This window comes from Sebastes umbrosus, chromosome 3 (assembly GCF_015220745.1).
Source record: "Sebastes umbrosus isolate fSebUmb1 chromosome 3, fSebUmb1.pri, whole genome shotgun sequence".
NCBI classification, from domain to species: Eukaryota; Metazoa; Chordata; class Actinopteri; order Perciformes; family Sebastidae; genus Sebastes; species Sebastes umbrosus.
Genome location: NC_051271.1, coordinates 40,233,681 through 40,258,910, shown reverse-complemented (window position 1 = coordinate 40,258,910; position 25,230 = coordinate 40,233,681). Strand labels below are relative to the sequence as shown.

Sequence of the window (25,230 nt, the reverse complement as noted above, 5' to 3'; positions counted from 1 at the left end):
TTTTGTCAGTTTCAAGTTATTTCAGTGACTATTGTGGGTTTTTCTTTCTTTAACGGAAGGGTACCAACAATTGTGCCTACGTCTGTACATGCTTAACATGCTAATCCACAGGCTGTGCACGAAAAACTACATTAGGCAACTCTTTTGCATTAGGAATTTGTGATAAAGTGGGTATATTATGCACAATTGTTTTCATCTGTGTCACTAGCACTGCATACAAGCCTATACCGGACTGTTTCCAAAAAAAAGCTTTACACCAGTGATCAGGTCATTTTTGGGCCTTTCTTGCTTTCAATGTGTCCCCCAAGGGTGTTGTGGTCAGCAGCTGTGTGCTAATTATGCATAGGGAAGTTTTTGCAACAACAAACCATGGTGAAAAGCAATACAAACTACTCAACCTCAGATGAGATGAACATCAGCATTGCTTTTACTATGAAAGGCTGATTCTTTTAAAACAGCTTAGGTGATTTTATGAACGCTGGACATTCCTGCAAACCACGGATACGTTGAATGGCGACATTTCTAAACCAAAAATACATTTCATTAGTATGTTTCATATCATCCTAATATCACACTTGCAGAAATGCACAATGCCACATGGTTATGGTTATGAAATGACTGGTTAGGCTTAGGTAACAAAACTACTTGATTATGGTTAGAATAAAGATCATGGTTTGGTTCAAATAATAATGTACCAACAGACCAGCGTAACCTAACTGGTAACCCTAACAACCGTAACAACCGTAACAAAACCACTATAGTTAGGTTTAGGAAAGAACTACATAGTTGGGCTTAAAACTGCTACAGTTGTGAAGTGAAAATGACCCTGGAGGTTGTGAACACAGGACACCAACAAACAGCTGATTGTAATGTGATGCACAGGATGTAAACAGCAGTCTCCTGGATGACAGCCATGTGTTTGTGGACCCATCCACCTCCCCTCCCGCCCGTCCGATGTGTCTCTTTTCACTCTTTAAACCACGTCACTTGCTCTGACTGAATGCAAAAACGTTGTCATCCAACGTATCCCTGGTTTGCAGAAATGTCCAATGCCAACATTTTTTCAGCCTCAGGTTAGCAGCCATTGCAAGGTATACCGCCCCTCAGGGTGAACAGTGCTAGATGGAGACATGCCCAGAAAAGTAGGAGGACATGGTTGCATATTTCACCTTTAAACTAAATAGTGTATATGGTGTATGTGGTTTATTGTAGTCTCAATAAGCTGACCCTGCTGTCTCCATATGGGGAGGCAAACAGGAGGAACTTATACATTGTTACTCAATATCCTCAAAGCTTACGGGTTCCCATCAGACAGTCCGATCCTTCAGTAGTCCAGTCCCACTTTCTAATAGGGCACCATTTAGGGTTAAGAAGCTGTAGGCCTAACTAGGGCTCCTATAGTTATTCATTTGTTTTGGACACGCTATTATTTCAATTATAAAACTGACCAGAGTCTCACAAGAAAAAACAATGACAGGAAGTGTAGCGCTAACTGACTGTATGTGCACAATGCTCATGCATGGAGCTTTGAGGTCAGCTGCTCTCCTCTCCGGATGTCCCTGAACTACTCTACAGAGCAGCGGCGGTGACGTCACACCGACAAGCCAGAGCAACTTTGCGCGCTCCCGACGACAACGAGCACGAGCCGGAGCCGAGGCTTCGTCCACATCCAGAGAGCACGAACCAGGAAGTGAAAGTGTACACATGGAGGGTGTGTCGGTCCCTGACACTGAATGCTTCATTTTTAACAACACTGTCCTCCTCGGATAAGTCATGGGGGACTCTGCGAGGACCAAGCGGCGAGAGCAGCTGAAGCGCTGGGCCAGCTCAGGCACCAACAAAGCGTCGGCCGTGCCCAGGAGGAGGTGGGGGGGCGACGCCGAGAACGAGCACGGAGCGGGGGAGCCGGAGGCCGAGGGCAGCGACCAGCCACCAGTGTGTGGAGGCAGAGAGGAGATCAGCCCGCTCCTCAAACGACGGTGAGGAACCGTCTCCTGTTAACAGCTCTACAGCTCTACAGAACCGTCCTGCTACCTACCACACAGCTAGCTTAGCTTACCAGCTCAACACAGGCTAAAGGAGGAATGTTGTGCGTGTGCGTGGGCTTGGACTGTTGGACTGGGGCTGGACACAATAATAGAAGCTAAATGTCTTTCAGTGCATTCTACCAGCCCTCCTGCTGCTAAATAACGTTGATCGTTTAATTCAGATCATCATGTTCTGTTTCTGTTCAAACTGTCAGTGTTTCTATTAGCATGTTAGCTAGCTAGCACAGTCTCATCCAGTTAGTCTGGTCTGGGTTAGTCTTGGTTAGTCTTGGTTCGGGTCTGCTTGTCCAGCGCTGTGTTGCTAATTCATTTTTCTCCTCTTCACATATCAGGATGATTGGGACTGCCATAAGATATCATTGTGCAGTGCTTGTGTCCCACCAGTACACCAACATTACAGGCAGTGACTATCTGTGTTTAAGCTGACCCATACCTGAGAATTATAATAATGAACTATCTTGTATTACAGGAGTTGATGCAGGTCCATCTGTCACAAATACTGGAACAATTTGAATATTGGTAATGAAATTCTATATTTATGATGACATCATCTGCATTAGCAAAGAGTGGTCACAAGAAGAGCCTCACCAACACTGACTGAAAGACACTTACAGGAAAGTTTGTGTTGCAACACAAAAACTATGGCTTCAGAAACAACCACAGTAAAATCTTGTGTTATTCCATATTTTCCTTATTGTCAACAAATCCCCACGAGAAGACCAAAACCACCTGATCATACAGCAACTATTGCCGCGTGTGTATTCAATGTCTGGTCTTGCTTGTCTCTATCCATAGACTTCCATCGTCATCCAAAAACTTTTAAAAACATATCAGTGAGCCACACTGGTGTGGGGACATACTAGGGGACATGCTCCTTCATTAACATGAAAATGGCCACTGTGGATTATTTGGGGTCGATTCTACATACCCTGTCCTGCTGCCTTAAATAATCATTAGCGCACCAAATCCACAGTTGACAATAGTTACCAAGAAATACATAATTCCCTGTTGGAGTATTGTTTGCAAAATGTGCCCAGCTGTTGTAGGAAATGATTCAGTTAGGGCTGTACCGAATACTATTTTTTGGGCTTTGGTGAGATATATTCGAAGGTATTCGAAGGTGCACGGTGAGGCAGGCTGACATGTTCTTTTGTCTGTCTGTCTCCATCTCCCCCGTTTCAGTGTCCGGGACAGTACCCCTGCCACACTACTGTACACACACGCACCTCTACACACAACAAACAGCGATATCTGTCGGAGAATAACTAATAATAAATCATTTTGAGTATGAAAAAGGAATAATGTTGTGGGATTATAATTTATTTCATGGGCTATTATGGGATTTATACATTATTATTACATACTTTAAAAAAAACAAAAAAACAGAAGCATTCGAATACTGATTTATAGGTTGAATACCATGGCAACGGTTGACGCTTAGTAGCATTTGGGTCAGCCCTAGATTTAGTCCTTTTTAAAAATTTGACTTTATAGTTATGACAAATTTCTAAAGATTTACATCTTCAGTAGGAACAATCAGAATCAGAATGGTGTTTATTGCCAGGTGCAAGAAGTATACACTAGGAATTTTCTTTGGCTTTGTTGGTGCAAGACAAACTGTATAATAACAAAAGAATAGATAAAACGTTCGAATAAAATAAGAATAAAATGTACAATTTACAAAACAAGCTATAAACAAAAATAAACATGATATAAACAGATAGTGCAAATATTGAAAGTGGCCTTGAGGCTGAGATCCACAGAAAGGGACAATGCATTGTTGGCTTTAGTCCTTTCATGGGATTTGTTAACTGGAAGAAAAGCATAGAAAAGCCTCATCCTGTGACTAAACCCTGTCAACAGTCTCATCAAATCACAATGGCTTTTCCTACAGGGCTACTGCAACTTTGTTGTAAGGTGTTTCTTTTTTGTCTTTTCCCTGCATGATACACACTGGTGCTACATGGCATGTGTTTTCTTTAAATAACCAGTGAGGTCATCTAGCTGCGTGTATCCTCTGTCTTTAGGAAAAGGGTGAGGTTTGACAGGGCTGCAGAGTTCTTGGCTGCGTGCGCCAGCGGGGACACAGAAGAGGCCCAGGTGATGCTGAAGGAGGCCAAAGAAACCAAAAGGAGGAATGGTGATGATGTGGCAGAAATTATCAACTGTTCCAATGCCGATGGAATCACTGCTCTCCACCAGGTGAAACAGTTTCTCCTCTGAGGTTTCATTGACATTTTTAGCTGATGCTGAGATGACTGAGAAACACTTACAGTTGCATTATTTTTGTTTTCCTCTCTTCTACACAGTCCTGCATAGACGGCAGCATGGAGATAGTGTCCTTCCTTTTGGAGCATGGTGCCAATGTGAACCAGGTTGACAGTGAGGGATGGACACCGCTGCATGTTGCTGCCTCCTGTGGTTACCCTGACATTGCAGAGTGTGTAATATATGTCTCTACAGTTAGCAGAATACAGCAGCGTAACAGCTGTGTAATACAGTACTCTTTGCCACTTTGGGGACGTCAGAATGCAGTGTGGGTGCCAGAGTATTTGTGCATTCAACAATACTAACATTGTTGTCCTGTTTGGCAGTCAGCTAAAGCATGAGTGGGCTGGCCTGGCACACAAACGCATGCAGCTCAAAAGATTTAACAGTTGATGCACCTTTTTCCTACAGTCTCTTGCTGTGTGAATATTGCCTTTTGGCCTCTCTTTGAAGATAATGTGATAGGATTAGGTGTGTCTATTTAGAACTGGTTGTCCTTTTGTAGATTTTGTAAATGTAGTTCTGTAGTTAAATGGAATCTCACTCTGTCCATGTTTGTCAGTTTTCTTTTACAGCAAGGTGCGTCTCTCTCTGCTGTGAACTGTGACGGTGACGTTCCTCTGGACATTGCCCTGGATGAGACCACTGAGTCCCTCCTTCAGGGTTACACACTGAGGCAGGGTGAGTGCTGTCCTTTGACAACTACACACCCCTTTTAATAGGATGTTTTTGCTTAATCTGGGGCGAATGTTTTTCTTTCTAGAGCATGTTCTGTTGAATTTACAGCATATGTTTTTGTTAACGCAATAATAACATGTTCATGCAATTTGGTTTTAATGCCACTAATTTCTTTAACGCATTAATGCAACTTGCGATTTTTAGGTTGCAGCGGGCTCAATTTTAAGATAGTGAGGCTAAAGTGAAAATATTGGCATCATATAAAACCAGAAAGCCTAGGGAATCCATCGGTACCAACCATGTCATAGTAGCTAATCACAAAGAATGCTAAATAACACTCCAAACTAAATGGGTTCTATGGGTACCCACGAGTCTCCCCTTTACAGACATGCCCACTTTATGATAATCACATGCAGTTTGGGGCAAGTCATAGTGAAGTCAGCACACTGACACACTGACAGCTGTTGTTGCCTGTTGGGCTGCAGTTTGCCATGTTATGATTTGAGCATATTGTTTTATGCTAAATGCAGTACCTGTGAGGGTTTCTGGACAATATCTGTCATTGTTTTGTGTTGTTAATTGATTTCCAAAAAACAAATATATACATACATTTGTATAAAGCAGCATATTTGCCCACTCCCATGTTGATAAGAGTATTAAATTCTTGACAAATCTCCCTTTAAGGTACATTTTGGACAGATAAAAAATGTGTGATTCATTTGAGATTAATTGCGATTAACTATGGACAATCATGTAATTAAATATTTTATAATCACAGCCCTGGTTTTTGTATATGTTTGTTGAGTTAAATAGAAACACCAGTGCTGAATAAGGTATGGAAAAGTGGCACATACTTTAAAAAAAAAAAAATTTCAGCTTCCATATTGTGTGACACATTCGCGTTGCAAGCACCGTGCTTACAATTTATTTCAGTTTGCACCGTTATCCCTTTTCTGGAAGACATTCAGAGTGTTGCACTCGTTTGTACATGGAGTGGCAGAAGTAGTGGTGTAAAGAATGGTTTGGGGGGGGTCTGGACGAGAGCTTAAGAGAGAAGTTCATACCCGACATATTGCTAAGAGGAAGCATAATCAGTCGAGATGCACCGATATGGGATTTTAGGACTGATCATGATAATCGATGATTATCTGTTTGTTGGGGCTGATACTAATACGATAACCAATGATATTAATCTTACAAATGCAAAAATCTGAAGTGGAAAATAAATTTATATTTGTAGTTAGTCTGTCGATCGATTAAAATATTTAATCACAATCAATTGCATGATTATCAATAGTTAATTCGCGATTAATCGCAAATTATTCACACATTTTTCATCTGCTGAATCCTCTTATCAACATGGGAGTGGGCAAATATGCTGCTTTATGCAAATGTATTTATATTTGTATTATTGGAAATAAATTAACAACACAAAACAATAACAAATATTGTTCAGAAACCCTCACAGGTACTGCATTTATAAAATAAAACAAGGGAAGCATGTGTTTAACATTTCCTGTCTGTGTTCAGGTGTGGACTTGGAGGCAGCCAAGCGGCTGGAGGAGGAACAGATCATGACAGATGCCCGGACCTGGCTGACTGAGGGCCCGCCCGCTGATGTACGACACCCCAGGACCGGGGCCACCCCACTGCATGTGGCTGCTGCCAAAGGCTACCTAGAGGCCCTCAAGTAAGCATCTCCTGACGATTTTCATAATGGATATATAATATTTGAACTTAGAAATGTTATTTTTTCCTTCAGGAAGTCTATATTTTGTCATTGTGTCTTGTGCAGTTGTGCTGTTGTCACCTTGCTCTTGTGTTGTCCAGGATACTGTGTCAGTGTGGGCTCGATGTGTCAGCTATGGACTTTGATGGCTGGACGCCTCTCCATGCTGCAGCACACTGGGGTCAGGGGGAGGCCTGTCGCATTCTGGCTGAACAGCTGTGCAATATGGAGGCCCGCAGCAACGCGGTGAGGCTCAAATAAATTATGAAAACCATTCTTATTACATCATACGTCTATGTTCAGCGTGTTCTTTGATTTACAGAAGTAACATTTACCATGACATTTAGATCATTTATAGGGCAACTTCATACGGTAAATCATCCCGTGTTTTTCAGTTTGTTTTCAATTTCATGTTTGTCATGTTGTTTCTTACTTTGTAGGGTCAGACACCGTTTGATGTAGCTGATGAAAGCGTTGAGGAGCTCCTGGAGGAGTTATCACAGAAACAAGCAAATGTGAGATAGTTTGACTGTACCTGGTATTATATACATTTATTCTACGTGATTTAAAAGATCACTGACAGCCGCCTTTCTCTCCACAGTCCATATTGGACAGGCAAAACCAACAAGGGTCCACCGTGGCAAACGTACAAAACAAACGTCGGAGGTTAGTATTCATCTGTAACTTATACTGAATCAAATGTTTCCCAGATAAAAACCTTTTAATTGTTCCTTCCTGTGAACACTAAGGGTAAGTGTGCCTGACAGGTATTAAGCATGAACTAAAAACAAATGAACATGCCATACTCCTAGTAACATCTTCATTTATTCCCTAATAATAACAATATTAAAGAATGTGATTAGGGCTCGATGATATGGCTTATAAATAATATCTCAATGTTTTCTCTAAAATAACATTACTGTTTGATTTAACCCTTTGATCGTACCACCGTGATCATTCTAGCAAACTAATCTGAACACTCTGAGGTGGTGTACTATCATTCTGAAATCTACATTGGTCTTTGGAAATGTATTCCTATTATGTTCGACTAATTATTCACACAATTGAAATTAAATTTTTCTCTAAAATACAGTTTTCAGGTGGTAGTTTTTCTTTAAATTACAATACATTTTATTGATTTTGTCATTTATTTACATTTATTTATTTATTATTGACAGACTGCCTGACTGACTAACTTATTGAAGTAATGTGAAATTGATTATCACATTCACCGGAAGATCTCTTGGTCGCTTTTATTTTGAAGTCAGTTCTTACATGCTCTTACCGTAATCCTAGTATATGCACGTACCGCAAAGCAACGTGGCGGCTAGTTTGACCGTCTTTTCCGAAGTAGAGGCTGGCATCTTCCATTATTGTTTCTGACCTCGGCACGTATAAACCCGCTTTGGCACATCACTTCTTCTGTTCTGTCAGGGCTTTTTCAATGTTCCCTGCTTCCCTCTAGATACAAAAAACACGCCTCATACACACATCACTGCTTCGACTCCACACGCCCTCGCTCCAAGAGAGTATGTGGCATGAGAGGGAGGGAGAGAGCCGCAGGAGAAGCGTAACGCCAAAGCGATTCTCAAGCCGACGGCTTTAAAAAATGACTTGACAATTAATATTTGTAGTACTCGATGTTCGCAATGTAGCCATTTCCTACATCCCACAATACATAAATTATATTGAATAGATCGCCCACCTCTAATTGTGAAAATATCTACTTGCAGTGAGACACACGGAAAGGTGAACAGTGTTGGGCAGTGTCACCCAATGAGGTCCCTCAATGCCAACATCTGTCCCCATTTCATGTCTTCCAGGAGCTCAGTGTGCAGGATGAGCAGTAAAGACAAGATGAATGTGCAGGACCAGTCTAAAGAGAGGGGTGTTTCAGGAGGCCTGGAGCTGAGTGAGGAGAAAGAGATCAGCCCCGGTAAGTCAGCTGCTGTGTTGGCAGTTTTGAGTACTACATAATCTGTAAATGCATACTACATACTCTTTAAATGTGTACTACATACTCTGTAAATGTGTAGTACATACTCTGTAAATGTGTAGCACATACTCTGTAAATGCATACTACATACTCTTTAAATGTGTACTACATACTCTGTAAATGTGTAGTACATACTCTTTAAATGTGTAGTACATACTCTGTAAATGTGTGTAATTATGCTGATTCCAAAAGATGCCGGTTCTCTTTTCCCAGAAAGCTCCACCCTGTCTAGTCCAGAGAGTTTGACCACATCCACAGTCAGCCCTGCTGACAAGGTAAAAATCACAGTCCACAGTCCAATATGTCACACAATTTGATAGTTGATTTAACAGTGCATTACTAACTACTATTTTACATAGCCTTTTCTATTTGCTCCAACCTAGTTGATGTCTTTCCAACTAATTTGATAGATGTCTGAAAAACAGAAACCCTAAATGTGCATGGCAGTTTGATGGAAACATATCTGTTGTTTGGACTGGGGGTTTGGAATTTTCTGCTTTAAATTGACAGAAATATTTTTTTATTTTCATTTAATAGTTTTCTTACACATATGGTGTAAAGAACAAAGAATGACCAAGAACAATATTATGAATATGAGGAAATCAGAAAAGGCCAGAATGTGGTATGTCTAATGTACATGCAATTTCAAAACCAAAAGCTCCGATGTACATGTACATGTAATTCCAAACTTTGCAAATCAATTCATTTAATCTGAAGACGTGGAAGGGTTTTGGTCTGGATTAAAGGGATAGTTCGGATGTTGTGAAGTGGGGTTGTATGAGGTACTTAAACATAGTCAGTGTGTTACCTACAGTAGATGACGGTCAGCACGCACCCAGTTTGGAGAAACAGACAGGAATACCAGCACGGGAGCAAAGCAATGTACTGCTGTGGACGGGGACAGCAGCAACGGGGGAACTGAAGCTGTTATCTATGCCCTCTTCAAAGCCACCAGACTCCATTGACAAAAACAGTAATTTTTAGAGTTGGTCTGGGTGTAAAAATGTTCAAACCGGTTTGATATTAAGCCACAACACCGGTCCTGACCAGTATACCGAATTTTACCAAAAGGTGTCGTACTTGACTCAGCAGCAGCTCCTCCAAAACTCAGAGGACTGGCTTGTCACTGATATGAGAATAGCTGGTCCACCTTAAAGGTCAGCCCACCTTAAGTAAGCCTACGCCGTTGTTGTCGCTAACTTTAGGGATAACCCCATCCACTTTATCAGCAGACAAGCAAGACACGGGAACTTGGCCTGGGTCTTGAGGAGTTGTAGCATTTATTCACTGACAGCCTGAACTGTACACACACTGCACTGCTACGTTCAGCTATAACGTTAGTTCTAATGTCATATTCACCGTCAGTCTCTCTCTCTCTCTCTCTCTCTCTCTCTCTCTCTCTCTCTCTCTCTCTCTCTCTCTCTCTCTCTCTCTCTCTCTCTCTCTCTGTTTCTCTCTCTCTCTCTCTCTCTCTCTCTCTCTCTCTGGGCTTTCAATACACTGGCTGACAGAAGCCTGTCTTGTCTCTTTACCCCCACAAAAACAAAAAACACATGAACTTTCTAGTAAACCATTACAACGTATGCCGCATGCCCCTTCCCTCCTCCCACCTCTACTGCAATTAGATCTCCTTCATGTTACCGGTGTTATGTCGAAGTCACCGGCCTCGGCTTGGCAGATGCGTCTGACACTAGTGGCTCCGTTAGTCAGTTTATATTATGTTAATCACGTTGTCATATTGCTTATTACTAATGCAATATATTACGTTGTCGCCGCAGGTTGCTGATGTCGACTACTTATTAATTTACCATAACTTGTCATGATGACAAATGCCGGTTCATCCGGTTGGCATACAATCGAACCGGTGTAAGCTTGTACACTGGACCAGCAAAACCATAATCCGACCCAACTCTAGTAATTTTGCCTCGAACAGTTAGTTTGTTTGTGTTATTGTGTGACAAACTAACCGATCAAGGCAGCGGTAGACCATCAACCCCCGTGTTCTGCAAGATAAAATGTTTTTGTCAAAGGAGTCTGGTGGCTTTGAAGAGAGCATAAATAACGGCTTCAGTTCCCCATCAGAAAGGGCGGTCTGACGGCAAGGTAAAGCGGTGAAAATATTCTAAATATAGCATACACTTAAACTGATATAGATTGTTTTAGGTGGCTAAAATCTGTTTTGCAGCTGCCCCCGTCCCCTGCAGTACATTGCTTAGCTATCGTGCTGGTCCTCCTGTATGTTTCTCCAAACTGGGGATGTGCCGACTGCACAACCCCACTATCCCTTTAAAGCATGTCAGCTGAAAAGACTCATTTCAACAGTATGCTGCCTTTAATTACGTTTCCCCACTGGGGCGATGAATCCAAATTTTCATTGGGGACAATTGATTATAGATATGCTTCTAGTCTTCTTGTGTCTTATGTGGTTCAGACACCAGAGGAGAAAGGTGAGGAGGAGAAGGAGCAGGACAAGGCCAACCGCACTGCCAGAGTCCAGCCAACTCCTCAGACGAGGGATGCCGCAGCTGAGAGCCCCAACACCCCCAACACCCCCAACACCCCCAACACTGACAGGCGCAAGTGAGAAACCCTGTTTGTTTTGAACAAGAACGCAAAACATTTTTGTATTCAATACCAGTTCATTTTTAATTATGTTGTATCCAAAAGAAAAATAGAAAAAAAAAAAATTCTATGATTTTATTCAGAAGATATTCTGCATGCTACATAATAATGGTTCAAATGTATATAATACTGTGTATGTATATGTAATTTGTGGATGTTGGTGTGTTTAGGTTCCAGGCTCCAGTCAGAGACGAAGAGTCAGAGTCTCAGAGGAAAGCTCGCTCTCGGCTGATGCGGCAGTCTCGCCGCTCAACACAGGTACTGCTGCTTATCGGTTTATTAAAAAGAGTTTAGTTCAATTTAATTGTATTTCAATATAACAAAATGTTTTTTCTAGAGCAGCAACAGCAGTGTTTACAACAGCAAAGTCACTTTATAAACTGTAGAATATCTCCCTGGAAACAAATCTAGAATCTAAATCAAATAAATAGATTCTTTTCTATGTCCATGTTCAGTCACTATCACTCATTCATAATGTCCTCTGTCATGCTCTTAGTGCTAATGTGGCTTCATTACTGGGCAGATAAGGCTGGTAGAGGGAGGAGGGCCTGGCAAGAAACATGTTATGATATGTGGCTAATTAGGCTAAACAGTCAGGCCCCATCCTGTCAGCTTCTGTTTTAGTTTGTTCCTAACGGTAGACCATTAGCCTAATGAGTGTGCTATGGCTAAAACATACCAGCGGTGATGGGAGACTGGGAGACTGTGGACCAAACGGTTGAAAACATTGCTTTTCTGCAACTTTACACTTGTAGAACAGGTGTTTTGATAAATTACCTTTATTGGCCTTTTTCCTTTTATTGTATGTACAGTAACGTGCATAGCCTGCCAGCTGCTGTAAATCAAACAGACGCCGACAGCATTCCTGATATTATACCCCAAAAAACAACTTTTTTCTTCCTTTTTAAATAATAGAAAATTATTAATAACACATTTTAATAAACATGCTGACATTATTTTTGACTACAAAAAGGGAGGACTAAATGTGACTTCAGTTGGACTTAAAAAAAAATCTCAAATTCTTCAAATGTAGAAGTCAGAAATCCAATTCAGAACTGGGTTTTAAGGGGGCATCCATACTGCTTACAGAGGGGGTCTGAACTGCGATAATAATGTGTTAACGCAAATTCGTTTTAACGCCACTAATTTCTTTAACGCATTAACACAACTTGCGATATTTAGGCTGTAGTGGGCTCAGTTTTAAAGCTGGAGTGAAGATCGACCGAAGGAATCCATCGGTACCAGCCATGTCATACTTGTCCTATATTTTGGCGAGGAAAAACTGGCATGGACATTTTCAAAGGGGTCCCTTGACCTCTGACCTCCAGATCAGTGAATGTAAATGGGTTGTATGGGTACCCACGAGTCTCCCCTTTACAGACATGCCCACTTTATGATAATCACATGCAGTTTGGGGCAAGTCATAGTCAAGTCAGCACACTGACACACTGACAGCTGTTGTTGCCTGTTGGGCTGCAGTTTGCCATGTTATGATTGGAGCATATTGTTTTATGCTAAATGCAGTACCTGTGAGGGTTTCTGGATCAATATCTGTCATTGTTTTGTGTTGTTAATTGATTTCCAATAATAAATATATACATACATTTGCATAAAGCAGCATATTTACCCACTCCCATGTTGATAAGAGGATTAAATACTTGACAAATGTCAAAGGTACATTTTGAAGAGATAAATAAAGTGTGATTGATTTGCAATTAATCATGATTAACTATGGACAATCATGCGATTAATCGTGATTAAATATTTTAATCGATTAACAGCCCTAATATCTTTACATTTATTCATACTTTCCTTTTTCTGTCTTACTATTCTATGACAAGGACCTGAAATTTGCACTGTATAGTCACATACTTTAAGCTTTCACAATATGTTCACAGTGCTGCACACTGCTGTTGTGGGTATTAGGAGCTCTATTAGTGCAGTCAGTACGACAGATACTCACACATTTGACTGCTAAAACCAAACACTGTTTTTGTCACTTTTTTATCACACACAGTTTAGAATGTGTGAATAATTGACTGAGTAATGATGTGGTTAACCTGTTTAGGATTCTGCACACCTACCGAGTTACAGATGATGTCCTGCATCAGTATTTTATTTCTTGATGGAGAGGCAGCATATTTTTACCAAGAAACTGTTCAGTTTTGAGTACAATATAAGGTCTCTGAGTGATTTGTTTTTGCTCTGTGCTGGCAGGGTGTGACTCTGACAGACCTGAAAGAAGCAGAGAAGACCGTGGCTAAAGCCACAGATCCACCACCTCGCAACATCCAGCCTGTCAGCCCCATCGTTACTGTCACGCCGGCTGAAAGGGGTGAGTGAGGATGAAATGCTAGAGTCTCTTCTGTTTACAAGACCACCAAATGGAAACATACACAGTATGTATATTTTGGGTGGGGTGCTGAAAGGAAATGAGGTTTTCTCACACGGGTTCTCAGGGCTACTGCCGCTGGTGTGGAACATTAGGTGTGGTTTACCATAATACTCATAAGGTTGTGAGTTGTGCACATCTTCCTCTTTATCGTGTTTTTGTCACTGCTTTCCACACTCCACCCTTTTTTTTAGGGGAAACTGAGCATTTCCTCTTCTGATATATATGATTGACACAATGTTGAAATAAAGCAGCCTATTAGATCAGTAAATACATCGGGTCAGTTTAGACCTGCAGTTAACCATCTGGAACATTAGCTCACAAAGACAAACAGCATTTTGTTCATGTTAACTGAGCTCGCTGCTCTCAAGTCTCAACCTGCAGATCTGAAGTAGAAACTGAGGGCAAAGATGAGACCACTTCCTGTTTTACATAAAGTTCCATTTGGAAACGAATCTACCTGATGACTGCATAGTTGCTTAGATCAATCCTGAACTGAGCTCCAGCCTCACATCTGTCAAGCACCTTTTGCGTTCTAGCTATGTTTGTTGTATGTAGGGCTGGGTCACATTTAAAAAAATGACAATGCCAGTACCAATACCAGTAGCCTTAAAGCGATACCGATACCAAAAGAGTACTTCATTTGATACCCATCATGTGACTGGAAGGTGTGTGTGTGTGTGTGTGTGTGTGTGTGTGTGTGTGTGTGTGTGTGTGTGTGTGTGTGTGTGTGTGTGTGTGTGTGTGTGTGTGTGTGTGTGTGTGTGTGTGTGTGTGTGTGTGTGTGTGTGTGTGTGTGTGTGTGTGTGTGTGTGTGTGTGTGTGTGTGTGTGTGTGTGTGTGTGACAAATATGGATTAAAGCAGAATATTTTATTAGATAAAAACATGTTGTGAATTATGGAAATGATTACATCTATCCTTTTTCAATAAATTTTGAGTTTTGTACTGAGAACTGACTTAGATGATTACAGATATGAGGGCCGGGTGTCAGCATGTGTGTGTGTGTTTTAATAATTAATGTACATAACAAGTTTACAGATTATGCTTTTAAGGGCATGGAGAGAAAAGATGAACAGATACACTTTTCATGTCAACACATGAAGCAGATGAATGATTTTTTTCCTGCAGTGACAGCAGGCCACTAAAAACACTGCAGCCATTGTGCCTAATAGGCAAATATTAACAATGCACTTATACAAAATTAGACATTAAAATAAGAACAAACCATTTACAAGAATTGAACTCAACTGCTGCTCTGGAGTTATTGGAAATGTTTGGATCACACAAATCTGAAACAATCCTACTCAGCCGCCGTTCTCATGGTGTGAGCGGTACCGGAGAGAAATTGGAGCGGGGTTGCGCGGGAGATGAGGTGACGCTCCAAACTTTCAAAAATCCGCTCTGCACTCCTTTCAAAATCCTTCCACTCATGCTCCCCGCTTTCTTGTGCTCCTCTCCACTCACATGCTCTGAATATAGTCCTGTTTTTCTAGATCTGGGCACAAACGGATCGATAGCAGGTATCGTTGGATTGAAGACGTTTCGATACTACTTGGTACTGGGTTATTTCGGTCGATACCTTAAATGTATTGAGTTCCGATAACCAGCCCTTGTTATATGTTATTCAATCTTCTTGGGATCTTTACAGTGGCATGGAATGTGGTTAGTTAGATTTTTGACTCAACCAAAAGTTCTTCAGTAGTGTTTTCTGTGGACCTCCATGTGTTTCAGATACAGACCCGGTGAACCAGGTGGAGCTGGAGGGAGAGAAGCGTCTGGGAGTGAAGGACAGGAGGAGAGGGAGGAAGGAGCGACGCTCCACTGGTATCGTTCAGCCAGGTGGAGAGGTAAGAAAGAAACATCATCTCAAACAAGGCGGAGAGCTCACCGCCAATCAGGTCAAAGATTTTTGTTTAACAGGCCAAAGCAGAGGTTTGCTTTAATTCACTTTTGCAGCAATGTATGAGTACTGAAGTAGGGGAAGGGACAGCCGAACCAGTTCCTCTTTGCATGATGTAACTGAATAGTTGATGAGCACACGCCTGAGTCGTTGATGGGAACTTTACTGACAGGAAGTCATAATGATGTGTGTTTCTAGTAAAATGTTTTTGACTGACATGCATTGAGGTTAATAGCTCTTAAACCCTACCTACCGGCCAGTAAGTGGAACTCGTCATTACAAACACACGCTGTGCTGCCAGACTTTGTTTTAGAACTCACAGAACTTTATTTTGAACTCTAGTGGGGATCCCAAATTTTCCAAAAATAACAAAAAATGCCAGGCTGAATTTAGGAAACTGTGTACAAAATGGTGCTCAAGGCAAATAATATAGGAATATTTCTATGTGATGGAATAGAGCAGCTACAACATTTGAGCTTCAATGCAGCATATACCATTTAAAAAAAAAAATACTGGAACAAGCTGATACCGGTTGTATATGATACTTTCAGACAGTGTAGAATAAGATGATTTTAACAACTTAAAAGCTACTTAAAGCTGCAGTAGTCAGTATATTTTTGGCATCATTGGGCAAAAGTCCCATAATAACCTTTCAGCATATTGTAATTCAAGTGTTCTGAGAGAAAACTAGACTTCTGTTCCTCCTCATGGCTCTGTTTTCAGGCTTTAGAACATTTAGCCGACGGGGGAGTTTGACCAATCACAGGCGACTTCAGGGAGAGAGCGTTCCTATTGGCTATGGCTAAGTTTGACCGTTAGGTCGGAGTTCGCGAGTGATTGACAGCTGCTCAGAGACGGTTGCTGGACAGCCGACCCCAGGTCGGCTCTGATTGGTTGTTTACCTCCGATCTGTGAAACTGTACCGAAACCAAATGCCGTTAGGAGCACTGGAGGACACAGAGGCACATGTTTTTTTCAGGTTACCTGTTTCATGTACTACTGTCAGGATATAGTGACCGTTTTATACAAATATTTGTTTTTAATCATATTTGCTCCAATCTGCCTACTTCAGCTTTAAGGGGAAACAAATGGGGGGAAACCAAATAATGAATGAATAAAATGTGCTTTAGAAACCTTTGAATGTATCCCATAGGAGAGTATCAGATTTATTTGATGTGATCTTCCCTGTTGTGTGTATTATTTCAGATTAGACATGCTAGTAAGGTGTTGTTATAACTTTGGTGCTGTGCAGCTGACTGTAAAACTTTCTGATTTTCAGAATGAAGATGAGGATGATCATTTGGATGATACAAACAGTAACAGTACTTCCAAGTAAGTGTTACTGTTTTAATTCTTGTGTGTTTGGTTTCAGTCCTTAACTTTTTCCCTCCCTGTGACATTTTTTTTTAATTTCACACATCATTCAGACAAGCTGGAAACCTGAAGATTAATTTGAGATGCAGCTCAGCACTGTGTGTCAAGTTGTTTGAGTCAAAAATCACAAATCACAAAATAATTCATTTAAATAAATTGTAAAAGTGTATGAGGGCTAATAACATTATGATGGAAGTATATGATGGTTATCCCCATGCTCTATTATGTCTCATAAATGGTTGCAGACATTTTGCTGTTTGCTACGTGTCTAACACATTTTAGTATAAAAACTACCATACAATACATAATTCCCTGATGCTTAGGCCTGGCTGGGAGTCAATTTAGGACTGGTGGGCCACGAGGCTTGCAATACACAAAACCCTGCCCTGTGTTTGTGTGGAGGATTCTCTGTCAGGTTTTTTTTTTTTTTTTTTTTTTAAAGTTATTTTTTTGGGGGCATTTTCCATTTTTATGACAGGACAGTGGATAGAGTCGTGAAAGGGGGGAGAGAGAGAGTGGATGCGGAAAGGGCCACAGGTCGGATTCGAACCCGGGCCGCCGCGGTCAGGACCAAGCCTTAATACATGGACGCCCGCTCTACCAACTGAGCTAACCCAGGCGCCCCTCTGTTAGGTTTTTAAAAGTTTCTTCTGTGTCTCTGCAGTGAGGGACAACTGGGAGACTCGTCAGCTGACTACAGAGAGGTACGTGTCTGAGCCTCTTCTCTCAGAAAAGCTCACACATTCCTGAAAACCACACCTGAGGGCTGAAAGTGAATTATAGCTGAGATCTAGATAAACCAGGACAGGAATGATACCCAACAAGCTTTAGAGAGAAATGAACAGAAACCCCCAGAAGCCTGTACTGTAGCATCAACCAAGCTATTTCCACCTGTACTGCACATAAGATGCTTTTATCTTCAGGCTGTTGGTAGTCTGAAGGTCTATGTGTGTGTGTGTGTTTCCCTCTAGCTGTACTATCAGGTACTGCAGGAGAACCTGGCTCTGAAGGACAAGCTTCAAGAGAAGGAGCTGCTGCTCAGCCAAAACAAAGTGGAGCTGGAGAGACTCCAACAGGTTCGGCAGGTTTGCTGCTACATCTGACCTTTAAAAGTGTGTGTGTGTGTGTGTGTGTGTTTGTGGAGGGGTGTTAGAGACATGCTATGTGCCATAACAAGGAGAGTGTGTGAACGTGGACAGCAGCACAAACCATCCTTTAGTAGTAGTTATGATTCAGTATCCATTTTAGCTGTCCTAGACTGCAGCAAGTGTGTAGTTGTACGTCACCTGTATGATTAGTGTTTGTCTCTGTGGCAGAGTCAAGAGAGCGGCACAGACAGACCGGCCCTCCTGGAACTGGAGAGATTCGTAAGTCTGCTTTTTTACTACATCTGTTCTTCCAGGAACAAACCTCCTGTACTTTGTACATAAATACTAATATACAGACGTAGGCAAAGTTGTTGGTAACGTTCCGTTAAAGAGAGAAAAACCCACAATGGTCACTGAAATAACTTGAAACTGACAAAAGTAATAATAAATAAAAATTCACTCAAAATTAACTAATGAAAATCAGATATTGTTTTTGAATTGTGGTTCAGCAGAATCATTTAAAAAAACAAACTAATGAAACTGGCCTATACAAAAATGATGGTACCCTTAACTTAATATTTTGTTGCACAACCTTTTGAGGCAATCACTGCAATCAAGTGATTTCTGTAACTCTCAATGAGACTTCTGCACCTGTCGACAGGTATGTTGGCCCACTCCTCGTGAGCAAACTGCTCCAGCTGTCTCAGGTTGAAGGGTGCCTTCTCCAGACTGCATGTTTCAGCTCCTTCCACAGATGTTCAATAGGATTTAGATCAGGGCTCATAGAAGGCCACTTCAGAATAGTCCAATGTTTTGTTCTTAGCCATTCTTGGGTGTTTTTAGCTGTGTTTTGGGTCATTATCCTGTTTGAGGACCCATGACCTGCAACTGAGACCAAGCTTTCTGACACTGGGCAGCACATTTCGCTCCAGAATGCCTTGATAGTCTTGAGATTTCATTGCACCCTGCACAGATTCAAGACACCCTGTGCCAGATGCAACAAAGCAGCCCCAGAACATAACCGAGCCTCCTCCATGTTTCACATTAGGTACAGTGTTCTTTTCTTTGGATGCTTCATTTTTGCATCTGTGAACATAGAGCTGATGTGACTTGCCAAAAAGCTCCAGTTTTGTCTCATCTGTCCAAAGGACATTCTCCCAGAAGCTTTGTGGCTTGTCAATATGCATTTTGGAAAATTCCAGTCTCGCTTTTTTATGATTTGGTGTCCTCCTCGGTTGTCTTCCATTAAGTCCATTTTGGCTCAAACAGTGATGGATGGTGCAATCTGACACTGATGTACCTTGACCTTGGAGTTCACCTCTAATCTCTTTGGAAGTTGTTCTGGGCTCTTTGGTTACCATTCGTATTATCCGTCTCTTCAATATGTCATCAATTTTCCCCTTGCGGCCACGTCCAGGGAGGTTGGCTACAGTCCCATGGACCTTAAACTTCTGAATAATATGTGCAGCTGTAGTCACAGGAACATCAAGCTGCTTGGAGATGGTCTTATAGCCTTTACCTTTACCTTTAGCCTTTACCTTTACCTTTAGGTCTATAATGTTCTTTCTAATCTCCTGAGACAACTCTCTCCTTAGCTTTCTGTGGTCCATGTTCAGTGTGGTACACACCATGATGCCAAACAGCACAGTGACTACTTTTCACCCTTTAAATAGGCAGACTGACTGATTACAAGTTTGAAGATACCTGTGATGCTAATTACAGGACACACCTTAGTTTAACATGTCCCTATGGTCACATTATTTTACATCTTTTCTAGGGGTAACATCATTTTTGTCCTGGCCAGTTTCATTAGTTTGTTTTTTAAAATGATTCTGTTGAACCACAATTCAAAAACAATATCTGATTTTCATTAGTTAATTTTCAGTAAATTTTTATTTATTATTACTTTTGTCAGTTTCAAGTTATTTCAGTGACCATTGTGGGTTTTTCTCTCTTTAACGGAACGTTACCAACAACTTTGCCTACGTCTGTATATTAGGTCTGTCAATCGATTTAAATATTTGATCACGCAAGTTAATCGCACATTTTGTATCTAGTCAAAATGTACCTTGAAGGGAGAATTGTCAAGTATTTAATCCTCTTGTCAACATGGGAGTGGGCACATATGCTGCTTTATGCAAATGTATGTATATATTTATTATTGTAAATCAATTATCAACACAAAACAATGACAGATATTGATCCAGAAACCCTCACAGGTACTGCATTTAGCATAAAAAATATGCTCCAATCATAACATGTCAAACTGCAGCCCAACAGGCAACAACAGCTGTCAGTGTGTCAGTGTGCTGACTTGACTATGACTTGCCCCAAACTGCATGTGATTATCATAAAGTGGGCATGTCTGTAAAGGGGAGACTCGTGGGTACCCATAGAACCCATTTACATATCTGGAGGTAAGAGGTCAAGGGACCCCTAGTATGACATTTTTGAAGAAAAAAAATGTGTCCCAATGGATGTCTTAGATTTTCTAGTTTCATAGAAATGATGATGCCAGTATCCACTCTAGCTTTAAAACTGAAAATCACAAGTTGTGTTAATGCGTTAAAGAAATTAGTGGCGTTAAAGCGAATTTGCATTAAGGCGTTATTATCGCATTAACTTTGACAGCCCTAATATATATACTGTATATACAGCACATTTCTGTATCACAATAAAGAGAAAAGCATAAAGGTAGTTAATGTTAGTTTTAGAAATCAAACGGAGCTTTAATTTCCTGTTCTTCAGTTGAACTGTGAAGCTGTGGTGGTTGATGTGTTCTCTGCATTTACTGTATACTTGGCTTTGTAAGGTGTGACAAAATATAAGCCCAGAGAATGACTGTATGTTAACAGCTCTACCAGTTCAGCAGAGCATGAAGCCAGAAACAATAGAAGGACTTGCTCACTGTTATATGAATATCAGCAGGTGAAATGTGTGCTATGGCAGCCTCTGTCAGTTAGTGATGTTCAAACTGTTGTTCACAGGAGAAGTTGGCCCTCCAGAGGAAAGCAGTGGAGCTGGAGGATGAGCTGAAGGTACGGATGTCCACTTCAACACTGATAGCTTACTGTACTGAATTAGCGTTAGTGTAATCATTTGACTGTCTATTCTCAAATAATTACAGCAAGTATAACAGTTGCATGAGCAATGATGCTTTCAGATGGAAACCTCAGAGTGAATGTCCAAAAAGAAAAGTTTAGAGAAATTGAGTTTATTGGATTAATTATGTGTTACACAGGTAAGCATCATCAAAAGCATCACATAAGCCAACTACATCAAGAAATTTGGTCCCTTACAGGGCATTCATTTCTTTGCTCAGCACTGACATGTCCTCAGCACCCAGTCACTCCCTCTCAGCTCCTCCATCTTTAAGGAGTTGTAAAATTGAGTGGTAATGATGGTCATCCCCATGCTCACTTATGTCTCATAAATGGTTGCAGACATTTTTGGGTTGATACCATTTCTTCCACACATTTGGTGCTGAATTTAACAATTTTTACCACTGGAGAACTGATAAAACTGATCAATAATCCGTCCAAAATACCACATTAAGACACCAAGACCTTGAGGAACACCATAGAAAAAAACATGCTGGGATTTGGGTTCAACAACTTTTGACATTTGGAGATTTCTGCAAGAATTGCATTTTTTGGCGATTGGGTGGCGAGCACTTCTGTTCTGGAATCTGCTCAGAAACCCCCTTATTGTCAATGTAGCTAGAGAAGCCATCCATCCTCTGAATGCTCTAGGTCTCTAGTTTGATCCATCCATCCTCTGAATGCTCTAGGTCTCTAGTCTGATCCATTCATCCTCTGAATGCTCTAGGTCTCTAGTTTGATCCATCCATCCTCTGAATGCTCTAGGTCTCTAGTTTGATCCATCCATCCTCTGAATGCTCTAGGTCTCTAGTTTGATCCATTCATCCTCTGAATGCTCTAGGTCTCTAGTTTGATCCATCCATCCTCTGAATGCTCTAGGTCTCTAGTTTGTGGTTGTAAAGTTTCATGAGGCTGTGATTATCCTAGAGGTCATTTTATACAGTGAGGTCAAGTTTAAAAAAATGGTCTCACTACAAAGAAATGTCTCCTATGGGGACTAACACAATCACACATGAATACAGTGATGGGAATAAATTAAATAAATAGGGTACTATTTATGTAATTCCAACTGTTTATGGACCCCAGTATGCAGAAATATTCAAACAGACCATTTTAGAATAGGAGACAATAACACATTTGTACTGCATTTAAAAAACTGCATGTGATTATCATAAAGTGGGCATGTCTGTAAAGGGGAGACTCATGGGTACCCATAGAACCCATTTACATTCACATATCTGGAGGTCAGAGGTCAAGGGACCCCTTTTGAAAATGGCCATGCAAGTTTTTCCTCACCAACTTTTAGCCTAAGTTTAGAGCGATATTTAACCTCCTTCCCAACAAGCTAGCCTGACATGGTACCAATGGATTGGAAGACAGTAAAGTCGGTTTGGATCGTCCGCAATCCTGAGGGTCTCAAAGGGTTAATGTAGCTTGAGGGGATGTTGCTCTGGCATTAGCTTAGTGGTTTAAAGTTGAAAGAGAAAGTTGAGGTGTTTCTCAGTGGGGTTGTATGGGGTACTTATCTATAGTCAGTGTATTACCTACAGTAGATGACGGTCGGTACGCCCCCAGTTTGGAGAAACAGATAAAAGATAAAAGAAAGGCCCGCCAAAACAGTGGCTAACGCGAAAACACAAATGGCCCTCTCTCGAGCCAGTTGTTGTAAGAGTAGAGTGCTTAGAGTGTGTGTGCGTATACGTATACGTATACGTACGTGGAAAGTGAGTGGAGAAGCAAGCGAGAGAGAGTGGTGGCGACAGGAGTGAGTAACGTCATCGACTTCGGCCCCAGCAGGAAAAGTTCCCAGAGTTTGGTTTGTCCGTTCTGGGCTACTGTAGAAACATGGCGGACTCTGTGAAGAGGACCAGCTCCCTATGTAGATATAAAGGGCTCATTCTAAGGTAACAAAAACACAATGATTCTTATTATCAGGTGATTACACATTAAAGAAAACATGCTTATTAATATTATATTCCATTTCTGCCGATAGATGGCTAGATGTTTTTTTTTTAATATTTTTGTCATTTGAGCCTTTATTGACAGGACAGTGGATAGAGTCTGGGAAAAGGGGGGGAGAGAGCCACAGGCCGGAATGGAACCCGGGCAACACGGTTAGGACTCAGCCTTGTTAAATGGGCGCCCGCTCTACCAACTGAGCTATCGGTGCACCCAGATGGCTAAATGTTACATACTGCTCCTTTAACTGGGGTTCACACTATTCAGCTTTCTACAGCTCATTTTATTCATTTCTAAAGATCTTTCACCATGTGTGATTCCACAAAGGCAACATTATCCCATGTTTGAAACTAATGTAATATTGTGTGATTGCATTTAAAAGGTGTCACATTTGCTTATCTGACCAAACTGAAGAGGTCAGTCATAGCAACCATGTGTTTCTTATTGCACCACCACAAGTCCAGTGGTTACTGTTCTATTTGAGGGAGTGTTTAAGCTAAAAACACCAATGTTTCATCATGTTTCTGTAGGTTCTGGGGGATCTCAGAGCAGACAACCAGAGGCTGAAGGATGAGAACGCCGCCCTCATTCGAGTCATCAGCAAACTCTCAAGATGAACCTTAAAAAAAAACTTATTTGGAGATAAAAAGTATTACAGGATTCTTCTTCTGCCCAACTCAGAAGACACAAACCGGGAAGGTAGACGGCAGCATCAAACACCTGCACAGCACATTCAGCAGTAACTGGAACAGCATATAGATTTCAGGGTTCTTAGCCTGTGTTTGGGCCTTTATGTTTTGGCAGATCTACTGTATAACAAGCTGAACTGCACCTCCTGTGGACTGACAGGACGTTCCTGTTCACATCCACTTTTATATTAAGACTTTATTGTTGTATTTTTTATAACTGGAATATTTTAATGTGCTTTGCTCCTCTGATACTTTGTATAAAAATCTGTATTAAGAGACTTAAAGCCATGCACAGTGCTAGATAGCCTTCTTGACCTCTGAAGAGGTGGAGAAACAAATTGCCAGTCAGGTGTAGGGGGTGGTTACTAGAAAAAGACAAAAAAAAGACTTACTGTAAATGTGCCAAAAAGCAGCCCGTTGCATGTCCTTTGGGTCAAAACTCCTCACTGTTGTTTCTCAGGATGAGTCTTGGGTCAATGCTTTCTGTTTTGGCTGACTGCTGTAAAGGTGGACCAAATTTGCATGCTCATTTTTCCCTGCTCCTCTGAATGTATATTTAATATGTATATTTATGTACAGGGGCCATCTGTCCTGACAGTGATGTAAAGGTGTTGTCACGGTATCTGTTGTACAAATGACGGAAAGTTTTGGGTGCTAATCATGGAAGTCAGGTGCAGCTCATGTTCAGAGGGATTTTTACAGAAAATGTTTGTTACAAATGTCAGATCTTTCAAGAGCTTTAGGAGAACGCATGCTCTATCATTACTACTGTAAGTCAGTAGTCATTTTGCTTTACCATTTCGACTGGACGCTTCTGAAAGCAACAAACCTGAAGCTAAGTATTCACTCTGTGACGGACGGTTGTTGGTATTCAACAGAAAGGCCAGATTGGTCAACATTTGAATGTTTACTCCAATTTTAAAGAAAAAACTTGCATGTCAAATTGTATTTTGATGCTGTGCCTTTCGACATACATTTCTAAGTAATATTTCTATTTTGCTTTGGCAAACATACACTGTTAAGTATAAAATACATTATGGGCATAAATTATTACGGTTCTGTTGTTAATGGTTTTTTTTTGTTTTTTTTCATTATCTATTCATCAGATCCCCCCCCCCCCCCCCCCCCCCCCCCCCCCTCCCACACCCTCCCCAAACCCCCCAGGATAGTATGGCTTTTTAAAAGTTGATACTACAGTAAACCTCTGAAAAGAGTAGCAATGAGAAATTGCATTACTGAACTGCCAAAAAAATTGAAGTAATTGAGGAAAATGTGTTGCCATTATATGTTCCGTCTACGACAGAGCTAAGGTTATGTTTCAACTGTTAAGTACAGAAGACCTGAGAGGCAAGTAATAAAAAAGCCGGGACATTTTTTCAACATAC

The 25,230-nt window shown here is 41.1% G+C and overlaps 1 protein-coding gene across 4 annotated transcripts; it reads left to right on the top strand.

The window, feature by feature from the left end:
* Positions 1-1,601: 1,601 nt before the first annotated feature.
* Positions 1,602-24,912, top strand: ppp1r12c (protein phosphatase 1, regulatory subunit 12C). 4 transcript variants are annotated; one of them, XM_037761413.1, is made up of 20 exons: positions 1,602-1,979; positions 4,076-4,250; positions 4,358-4,488; positions 4,879-4,997; positions 6,525-6,684; positions 6,825-6,969; positions 7,164-7,238; positions 7,325-7,389; positions 8,457-8,659; positions 8,933-8,994; positions 11,151-11,299; positions 11,512-11,599; positions 13,559-13,676; positions 15,466-15,581; positions 16,914-16,966; positions 17,673-17,712; positions 17,980-18,093; positions 18,325-18,375; positions 21,084-21,134; positions 23,687-24,912. In XM_037761413.1, the coding sequence occupies exons 1-20, from the start codon at positions 1,774-1,776 to the stop codon at positions 23,771-23,773; spliced, it is 2,208 nt and encodes a 735-aa protein (XP_037617341.1). In that variant the 5' UTR covers positions 1,602-1,773; the 3' UTR covers positions 23,774-24,912. The 4 variants fall into 4 exon arrangements, with proteins under 4 accessions (XP_037617341.1, XP_037617360.1, XP_037617350.1 ...); XM_037761432.1 differs by having other exon boundaries at positions 1,606-1,979; positions 8,547-8,659; XM_037761422.1 differs by having other exon boundaries at positions 1,606-1,979; positions 17,980-18,084.
* The last annotated feature ends 318 nt before the right edge of the window (positions 24,913-25,230 follow it).